At 41.5% G+C, this 11,080-nt stretch overlaps 1 protein-coding gene across 1 annotated transcript in view; it reads right to left on the reverse strand.

Annotated features, from left to right (window-relative positions):
* The window catches only part of MALRD1 (MAM and LDL receptor class A domain containing 1), a 242,556-nt gene that overhangs the window by 221,293 nt on the left and 10,183 nt on the right, over window positions 1-11,080 (reverse strand). The window contains exons 5-6 of the mRNA XM_044425030.1: window positions 5,325-5,471; window positions 1,052-1,161 (exon numbers count right to left, since the gene is read on the reverse strand). Coding sequence (XP_044280965.1) covers window positions 1,052-1,161; window positions 5,325-5,471 — 257 coding nt within the window. The remainder of the gene's footprint in view (window positions 1-1,051; window positions 1,162-5,324; window positions 5,472-11,080) is intronic.

The raw sequence follows: 11,080 nt of genomic DNA on the forward strand, positions 1-11,080 counted from the left end.
AATAAATAAATAAATAAATAAATAAATAAATAAATAAATAAATAAATGTCTCTAACAGGTCCGCTCTGAGTCTCCTCCTCCATGATGAAAAGACCCAGCTTCCTCAATCTCTCCTCATATGGCTTACCCTGCAATCCAGCCACCATCCTTGTAGCCCTGCGCTGCACTGATTCCAACCTGGCTATATCCTTCCTGTAATGTGGAGTCCAGAACAGAACACAATACTACAGTTGTGGGCACATCAGAGTTGTATAGAGTGGCAGTAATACCTCTCTCAATTTAAAAGTCACACTTCTGGCTATGCAACCAATGGTGGCATTCACCCTCTTGACCACCACGTCACACTGCTGACTTATGTTTAGTGTGGGCTTAAGTACAGCTAGATCTGTGCTGGATTTTGGTCTAGAAATAAAGTGTTTTCCTGATGAGTGAAAACTAACATTGAATGTGCATTTCAACAATGCAGTAATTAACACAAGTAAAATATATAATCGATGTAACATGCTAAAAGCAATATGCCATTACTGAACATCAAAGTCACAGCAAAATAGCTCACCAATGTTCCTTCCCAAAGGAATTCACAATCAGCATACAAGAATCAAGCATAGGAAAAAAAAAAAAAAAACCTTTCCCTCGCACCCCATATTTTTCCTTCAAAATCCAACAAAGCTGGACAAATTCCATTCCATTCTTTCCTGCCTGCCCTTTCCCACCCTCCCCAAAAATATTTTCTTGATGCTTGTCAATAAAACAAAGATCGTTGTTGCTGTCATGTCCTGCCTCTTCAACAACCTCAGATCCATCTTGTAGGCTACTCCTAAATTACGCTAGAATAGGGTGTGTGTGTTCAGATATTGCTGGTTTCCAACCTGTATTATTTCTAACCATTGGCCATGCTGGCTGGGCTGATATGAGCTGAAGTCCAGCAATACCTGAAGAAGCTCACATCTCACACTCCTAGGCTAGGGACATCATGTGGTCTGATCCAGCTGGCCAAAGAGGCAAACAGCTACTTATTGCTAAAGAAGGCCATAAAATAGCAGGAAGTTACCTGACAAGGTGTAGCATCTTTGGACAGTTTTGTAAAGACCGGACTGCTGAGCTGAGAAATTACCGGCTTGGTGTTTGCTTCTGGTGAGCCAGTCACATGAATAAAGTTGCCTTAAATTTAAAAGTTAGGGGGATATTAGACACTTTCAGTACTTTAAAAGAAATTACACAAACATTGCTTTAGTAAGTTTCTTGAGTACACTGGTCATATGGTTTTTTCAGACATATTGTTCTATGATTTATTGATCTGAGAGCAAACAAATCCAGACACATGAGTGCACATGGTGCTACTTCTAAGCCAAATGAAAACTATGATTAAGCCAGCTTGCAATAAACCATAGTTAAAATTAACTACAATTCAGAGGCAACATACAACTGTGGTTTAACGAAACTGGAATGAAAACTTCTGTGCAGCTATGGCAGGGGAGGAGAGGCATATAAGTTTCTGAGCCTTGTACACATGATAAACTTTATCATTACATCCAAACCCATCCACTGGCAACATTCCAGATGTTATTTGAGAATACAAGGAGATGGGGTGGGAGATGCTCATCAAGTTTCAGGGCCTTCCTGCCCTTCACACTATTGATCAGATTCTCCACATCTCCCATCTCTGTATGGCTGAATTTATCCTTCGGGGGAAAAAACCTGTCGGAGTGACAATTATGGATCTCCTGAGGATTTGTGTAATTTACCCCTTAGTTATTAAAATGGCAGGATTAAATATCTTGCTCAGAGTATTCTACCCCACTTTCACTCATACCGATCTCAAATTGGGTTTATTACTCAAATACTGAACAATGGTGAATATCTCTGTTCTCCATCTCCCACAGTTAGCACAGGTCTAGTTCTTAGCACTAGAAAACAGTAGAATACGTTTTTAAGAAAGAGGTCTTGGTTGGGAACACAACAGGAATATTTTCATTTTCATTCATTTTATACAGTGTCGGATTTGGAAGGGATGTGGTCTACAAAGCATCGATTATATTGAGCAAAGTGGACACATTCCATCTTACATATAGTGCATGTCCAGCATTAATGAAGCAGTAGCCAGAATTGGCCATAGAAAATATCTCTGTAAGCATGAAGAAAGAGGGCTTGGGCCTCTGTGCAGTGAAGAATGCCCTTTGCTTATTTCCTGCAGGTTCTCCTAGTCCTGTGTGGTGATGAAATTGACCAGACCATATCAAGTTATTCTGCTCTTCATTATTTCATTCATCAGAGTACATAATGATAAAAGCTATAGGAATCCAGTTCTTATTTGCATGTGGTTGCCCTAATAGACAGTGTACTTTCTCCTCCCTCCCTCCTTCTCAAGTCATACACATGAGTTCTGATTGTGCAGCCTCAAAATGGATAATGAAAAAGATTCATTCTTCTTGAATGGGCTTGAGAAAATTAGTCAACACTATGAATAGAAATTTTAAAATCATTTAAAATGGATTTTAACATCATAATTAAAAGTTCTTGAACGGGAGGCATTGTTTCATAAATGTGGAAAGCCTTGCTCTGTTTTTGTTTTATTTTTGTTTTGTTTTGTAATCTCTTCTTACGTCACTGCATGATAATTTGCCCCTATAAGGAATATGCAGTATATTTTTTTATTTATTTATTTAAAACATTTTTATGCCACCCCCATCGCAACAAAGCCTCGGGGCGGCTCACAACAAAAACAAAATATACAAATGTAACAATTATACAGCAAAAATATTAAAACCCGGTGCATCTCGGTTTAAAAGATTTAAAATCCTATAAATACCAATAAATTAACAACCTTAAAATAAGTTTTAAATAAAAAGGTCTTAACCTGGCGCCGAAAAACAAATAACGATGGCGCCAGGTGGAACTCTTTGGGGAGCGCATTCCATAGATGGGTCGCCACCGCAGAGAAAGCCCTCCTCCTGGATAGTATAAATCCTATCCAGTAAAAAAAAGAAAAAAGTGTACCTGGTAAAATCTGACATTACAGGAGGTGAGAGGTATCACAGATGCTGGCTGTACTCACATTTATTACTACAGTGCTAGAAATTTCTGCAGTGCAGAAATACAGTTTGGAACTAGTTTCCCAAGAACTAGTCAATGCACAGGTTCAACCAGAGACCACATACAGATTAAAGAAAGCAGGGAAAGACTGTGTTCCATGGACAACAGAACCTTTCAATTGCCCACCTTCCCTAAGCGGTCCCTGAAAAGTTATTGGATGTGTTTGAATGATCCTATTTCAGCTTAATAATCAAGAGTTATGAACAAGCTTTTTACTCATATATTCGGCCCCTTTACTTCTGTCATGGCAGGATTAAACTGAGCAGACTCTAACTATCCATTGCGTCCATTTTTTCTGGGCCTGGAATTTATGGTTACTAGCCTGGAGGAAGCAAGGATAATAAACTATGGTTTGGAGTTCAGTTAATATCCTGCTTTGTTTCAAAGCTCATGGTACCCATCATTCAAACCTGGAAACTATGGTTAATTAGAAGCTTCTTGATTTGACTGCTCACATAGTGAAGAGAGAAATAATGAGTCTGTGTGCAGGGGCAAAGGCTTATTCATATCTTAACTTATTAGGCTGCTATATGATCATCCAACTATAGCAATTTGATTCTTAGTATAGTGAGGAATTCTGGATGTGCATTATACAGTTTCCCTCATCAAACTGCCAGCACAGACTAGCAATTTTATTTCATGCTAGCAGAGCAATAAACAAAGGAAACAAAGTATGAGAGCCTGTGCAACTTAGTTTTCTTTTTTCTGAAGAAGCTCCCAGGCTTTACATTGTTGCTAATGCAGGAAAGAAGGAAGCATAATTAAAAATCTAATCAAAAGACTGTCAAACTATCAGACTTTAGATTTGAACTACCATAGATATGCTCTAGCTAGAAGAAAAAATGTCCTGGGAATAGAACATTTTATATGTCAGTAGTGTATAATAAAATAAAATATAAGACATCGTAGACGTTTCAGTCTTGATTATTGATATTATACAACCTGGACAATATTATGGAAGGCTGGAGACCATTAAGTGGAGTGAAATCCAAATGACTTGGGGGGCATTTAGGATTAACTACACTCATTTCATTCCATATGATCCAAGTAGCTGGCTGCCCACAGCCAGTGAACAAGCGTTCATTTTATCACGGGTACCAATGACTAGATTCGACACTGGCTTGTAACAAAGCACCCAGCAATGGGGAGGGCAGTTGGAAAATCTCAAAACGCATATTTAAATGTGTCCTTTTTTCTCAGTGCATGGAAGTGCCTATTTTGTTATGTTTAGACTGATGAGAAGTTCATTGCAACATTTCAGAAAAGTGCAAAATCTGATGAATAACTGAGTTCCTATGGCTGTATGAGCCTGGTCATTTTGTGCAGAAATTCACAGAACTCCAGTACTCCAAACATCCCTAAGCAACGATTTGATGTATCCCCTGAAACAGCTGCAGAGCAGTCGTGAGACAGGTTGCAGCAATGGAGGAACCAAGCGATCTTGTCAAGTTTAGGCTTGAGTCCAGGCAGGCACAGGTTCTTGGGAAATTCATCTGCATGGGAGCACATTTATATTCCTTGAAATTCCTTCAATTTTTAAATGGATTATACCCAAATTCAGCTTAAATCAAAACACTGCCGTTCCATTAGGTTATGGATCAAATGGCCAATTTGTACTTAATTTTGATACTTACACTGAACCAGTCGTACTGCAAGGCCATTTATCCAACTGTCTCTCTAAAACATTCAGATAACCAGAAAATATGAAGAGCCCACTTTGCTAGATGCACAAAGTGCCTGTTAGTTTGCAGAAAGATAGGCTAGTCACACAGACACCGAGAGAAGGAGAAAATGGGATTTGAGGAAAACAGTTGCAAATGAATCAGGCTAGGAGGCCCAGAGTTCCAATACACAGGCATGGGAAATGCCCACCTCTCTCTTGCATCGCTGAGCCTTCTGGCCTCACTTTGGAAAAATATGCCCCCTCATTCTGACGGAACTCGTCTGTACCAGCCAAGTAAGGATAACAATCCACACGTATGATAAAGTGGGCTCTCCTCCATAAAAGTCTGCACCCCAATAAATACTATTATGCTTTAAGATGCCACTTGGTTCTGCTATGTTTGCCTGAGATTAGCTTAGCTGTCCCTTTAGAATTTGTTCAGGTAGTTGGGAGTGATGGATGATACTTGGATGGTAGGATTCTCCACACATGGAAGATTTTCCAGGACTTTATATCTGAAGCTTGAAAAGGGATTGAAAACAGAAAAAAATGCCATAGCTTGACTCACCCCTGCTGCTGTTAGTTGTGTGATCTCTTGCAGGAAGTTCAGAGTCACCAGAAACTTGTCCTTTCATTAAGCTCCACTGTACATCTTTTGTGTTTAGTGTCTTCCATTCACAAAGGTCAGACTCAAAGTCACATAGAGTGTAATTTGCTATTGAGAACAGAAGGAGAAAGAGTTAAGGAAAAGAAACTTACAGAAAACTATATTTAGCAAAAGCTAATACATTACTATTTGAATTAATCTGTCTCTAAATAAAACAACCATTGGTTCTTTACATTCAAATCCAAAATACTTCCTTTGAAGAAGTATAACCAATGTCGCCTTTAAAAAAATCATATATTGCCAGCTGCAGTATACAATTCTTATGGAATCATTTTAATTCATTATGAAGATCTCAGCTTTCATATTAAAATCCGGGGGCAGGCTTTCTAACTAATAAGTCATTTGGCACATACATTTCTATAAATGCCTTCCTGAGTGCTGTAAAAGCTTCCTTTTTTCAAGACAAAATTTATCAGGAATGACGCATCAAAAGCAACTTAAATTGAAACAAGACCATCCGAACAAAGTGTGATTAGTCCAATGTAGGTTTTATAACACTGCAGTGTTATTTTTTTTCCTTAGGGTTGGAACACAAAGCTCCTTTTTCAGAAGTAATGCTAAAGCAGCAGTGGGGAACCTGCAGTCCACCAATCTGCAGCTGAGGAGAGAGGCCGAGATGCCTAACAGCATGCAGTGATAGCTGCTGAGCTGGGCCTCGCTGAACTGCTTGGAGGCTTATAAATATAAAAATTAAATGAAAATAAAACAAAAGCATGCACATATGTATGTGTAGGGGCAAACACGCACATACTTTCCCCTATCCTGCCTCTATTGCTTTCACATGCGCACATATACACCTTTTGGCCACATACTCTCCCCTCACAACCACGCTTTTCACGGGGTGCATGGATGAGGAGGTTAGAGCAGTGGAGAAGGACCTTTCACAGCAGGTCTTAACACTGATAGAAGAGTATACAGTTCTTAAAGCCTTTCACAAAACTTTCCTTGACCCTTCAACCTCTTCCATGTAGTGCCTGCCACTCCCAGCTACATTGCAATAGCTCTGCTCCTATCGGGATGGCTGGTTCCAGAAGGTGGTGTTCAAGAGACTGCTTGGCCTCATGGACACTCCAGCACGGGGCTCTGCAGGGGGAATGCCTGCCCACCATGCTATTTACAGTCATCCAGAGTTTTAGAGTATGTTGTCAGCAGTACACTGATACTGTACATGCAGCTCCATTTCTCATTTTCATTTCCATCGGGAGTGCTGTAGATGTGCTAAACTGGGGCCTGAATGCATCAGTGAATTGGATGAAGGCTAACAAACTGAAACTCAGTCCAGACAAGACACTGACAGGATGGAGCACGGGATTGCACTCCCTTTGAAAGAGCAGGTTTGCAGCTTCGGTGTCCTCCTTGAGCATCTTTATCATTTGCGCTCAGGTGACCTGATAGGCAGAGTGCCTTCTTCCAGCTCTGGCTGGTGGCCTGCCTGTGTCCCTGTGTAGATACAGAAAGCCAGGTCTCCGCAATCGAAGCACTGGTATTTGCTAAGCTAGACTACAGTGCACTATACATGAGGCTGCTCTTGAAGACTACCCAGAAACTGCAGCTGATGCTGGCAGGACTCAAAGGTCCACATGTATAACACCAATTCAGTCCCACCTGCACTGATTACCTGTGCTTGCTAGCCTACCTCAAGACACTGGTTTTAATCTATGAAGCCCTACTAGGCTCCAGACCACAATGCCTGATGGAACACTTCTAACCATGCTCAGCAACTGAGGTCTTCCTCTGATTACCACCTCAAGGGGCCTCCTCAGTAGCATCCTCCCCCATTATGGAGCAAGCTTCTCATCAAGGCTCCCCGGTGCCAACTCTTTTCGGTGTTAGGTTAAGACAGCTCTCTAAGGCAAGGCCTTTCAAGTCTCTGAACAGTGCAGAAGGGTGGAATTTATGTCCATTCTGGTCAGATTGTGTTAACTTGTCTTGGTTTTAATTTTTGTAGTGAGATTTGGTGGTGTTTCTATTGTTATTGGCATCTAATAATGGAATTCATTGCACTTTACAAATTGTTGTAAACTGCCCAGACAGCTTCAGTTATCAGGTAGTACAGAAATGAAATAAATAATAATAAACATGTTTTAAATGAAACTGCTTATTGGCATTTTATGAATGGAAAGGCAGGATGCAAATAAAACAAACTTCAAAAATATCTTCCACACAGCTCATTGACTCTTCCAGCTCTTACCCTCTTATAAGTACTACCAGGTCATGTCTTTGCTCTTGACCTTGGAGACAACATCCTGTCCCAGGAGAAGCGACAATAATGTCCCAAATATGATTCCAACAGGCATCTGAATGCACTTAAATACTTCTCTAGGTGCTTGCCATGGTGTTTTAACCCTCCTAATATTTATAGGAATTAAAAGGTTCTGGTTGACTGAAAAAAGTGTATGTGTGTGTGTGTGTGTTTTGCCGCAGAGCAAATGCCTGCTGCCTAGTGCCCCAGCACCAACTTTATCCACACAAGGCATTCCTAGAAAATACCAAGCGCAAGGAGCTGCAATGTGGGCTTAATTCTCATGCATACCCCAAACACTGAGCAAGTAGGAAACTATTCACTGCGGATGGTTGGAGGCACTTTGCCTTTACTGGATGTGGTTTGTCTTATGTTTGTGTGGCTATGTGTTTTCTTTGCTTGGTATAATGAAGTGTGTGTTTTGCTAAGTGTGTATTTTACCTGGAGGAGGTACTTTAGTGTGATGCGTGTGTTTTGCCCAGTTTTGTTTTTATTCTGGCATAACTGTGCGGTATGTGTGGGTAACGAGTTTGCGCGCGTGTGTCCAGACCCCACTTCTTCAAGAAGTTGCTTCCCCTCTGCCTTTTTTAGCACTCCTAGACTGGAGGAGACTGGCCATTACCCATTTTGTGGAAGTACTGACAACATTTGCAAAGTTCCCAGTGTCTCTGATGTCCTAAAAAATGGGGTGGGGGTGCCTGTATAATGTTTTGCTGCTAGGTTTTGTATTGGTAAATTCCAGCATCCCCATAGGCTGGTCCATGAACTTGGATGCCTATGAATATTTGAATGGGGAAGAGCCAGGCTTTCTCCTTGACTGACATGTTGAGTGGCAGAGCATTGCCCTGGAAGCAGGGAAAGGTCTATAGGACACCAGCCTACGTGGCTGCCCAGAAACCTCCAGACTCAGAAGGGTACAGGCATCCAAGTGAGGATGAAAACAGCACAGAGGCTAGGACTGCTGTCACAGCCCTTCATCCTCCAAAGTATTCAGGTAGTTGATTTCAGCTATCTTAATATTTTGCCCTCCTCACAAGGAGAACGGGCTGAGGCACGGGCTGGATTTTTTGTAGATTTCTTTTTGCCCCATTCACTCCTCACTCCTGGAATGCCCCCACCCCCAAGCAGCTGCTGTGAAGACAGTCTTCCTCTTCTGAGCTGCAGCTGGCAGATAAAGAGGTACACCAGTTGTGTGGGTGGAAGGAGGGCCTCTGAGGATGAAGTCCCTGCTGCAACATCAGGGGTCTTCCCCAAAGTCTCAGTGGGGACTCTGACTTTCCCTACAAGTGGCCAGAGGATGCCTACCAGCCATAGGCTGTGCCTTTATTGAGTCTAGGAGGTAGAACATGTATTACATAAGCAATGTAATTATGTTCATAAATAATGAAAGATAAATGGCATAATAGCCTTTGTCTTCATTACTCATCTCGTACATGTTTAAATAGATGGCAAAACATCTGCATGGTTATTGGAGGTTTCCCCCTTCCCAACTATGGCATCACAACCAGCAGGACTTAAGACTTCTTGGTTCCAAGGGTGAATGATGGCATGAAATGGAAGCATCAGCTTAATACAAATCTGAAAATGAAAACAACTTTCCATTGCTATTTGGGGAATTGATTGGATGCAGGGTAATAGAAAGAAAAAACACATGGATTGATCAGATTTTTTTCATTTATCTAACATTAAAAAAGCATGGTTTCCTCCACTGCTTGTATTTTCCCAAAGCTAGTAGTAGTAAGACATCTTTCCAATAGCAACACAGTCAAAAGGATAACCTCTGTTTGGAATCTAAATTGAAAAGACAAAAATAGGATCACAGCATTGCAATCTGGCAATAAACACCGTGCCATCAAGTGTTCTGATACAATGAGAAATGGGGCAGCCACGAAGTCTCCTGCCTGCCTAATCCTCTGATCCTGTTTGTCATTGCCTCTCACCTGCTGGGTAGCACACCTGGACTCCTGCTCATTACAAACAGTTGGGGAGGAGCATTGTATGAGAGCACCAAGGAAAGAAAAGGAGAGAGAAACTGCTCTGTTCTATAATTTAAAGCACAATGTCGATCTCTGAGTTGTTCAAACTAGCAATCGGGGGGGGGGGGGGGCGGATTCCTGGAGCCTCCCAGAGGAGAGGACTGAATTATAACCAACTTGATTCAATACCTGGGTAAAAACAAACAGAGAATACTATCTGGAAGTCTGCTTGTGACGATGCTTAATCAGAAATATTTTATTGTGCTACCAGGACAGTAATATAATATTTAATATCTAAGAACATAAAAGGAACTATATTGGATGAGACCAATGTTCCATCTAGTCCAGCATTCTGCTCACAGAGGTACCCACCCCATGACTCCAACAACATCACTGCAACTGGTGTAAATACACACAGGCCTCTGTTACGGGAGGCAGTATATCGCCCTCAGGATGCATAGCCACTGATCACTTTATTCTCCCTAAATTTGAGCAATGCTCTTTTAAATCTATCCAAATAAATAGCCAACACCACATCCCAGGGGACTGCATTCCCTCATTTATCTGGTGGCTGTGTGAAACAGTGCTTCCTTTCACCTGACCTGGATTTCCCACTAGTCAGCTTTGGGGGATGACCCTGCCTTTTTCATCTAGTCATTCCATTTCATTTGGGGCACACACTTAAGCATGTTCAGCAGAACAAGGTATTACAGTGCCCAACATTCCTCAGCAGCAGTGCTGGGAAGCATATTTAGAGTCTTCTCTCTAAATATGCTTAAGATTGTGCTTTTAGTGTATACAAAAAAATAAGATACAATGCACATCTTAATATGCCTTAAAATATAGATTTCAGATGCATGGTGAGTGCCAACTACAATTATACACCGCTATACCATGCTGGGTCATTTCCCTCATTAGTGGGTTTAAAACACATATTTATTCTTCTATACACACTTCTTTTCACGACTACTACATGATTGGTTGTAATATGTTGACACTTCTACATGTTGGTACATTCAGAAATGAACTCATTACACACAAACACCACCAAATGTGTGGTGGCATAGAAATGTGATGGATGGATGAATAGCATACATACTATAGAGGACATCATATAAAAATCTGAAAATATAAAATCAATAATGGGGACAGTGGGGGGTACTAATATGAGAATCCTATCAGGTATGCTCCGCCTCGTCTTTTCCTCACTATGGCCCAGTTCTCCTGGCAAGTGCCCCCTCCAGCCCCCGTCAGGGTAGCCCATCCTTCCTGGGCATTAACAACAGCCACGAGCCCGGCATCCAGGCAGCTGAGCTGGAGCATGACTGGTGGTGGCGATGTGCTTTCATGCCTGCCAACTGCCTTGCAGGCTGCCCTGGAGGGAAATCGCGATATCGCTTTAAATTCAGGGCACGCAGAAAGCGGTGAGGTCACAATGG

This window comes from Varanus komodoensis, unplaced genomic scaffold (assembly GCF_004798865.1).
Source record: "Varanus komodoensis strain SLA01 unplaced genomic scaffold, ASM479886v1 scaffold15, whole genome shotgun sequence".
Lineage (NCBI taxonomy): Eukaryota > Metazoa > Chordata > Lepidosauria > Squamata > Varanidae > Varanus > Varanus komodoensis.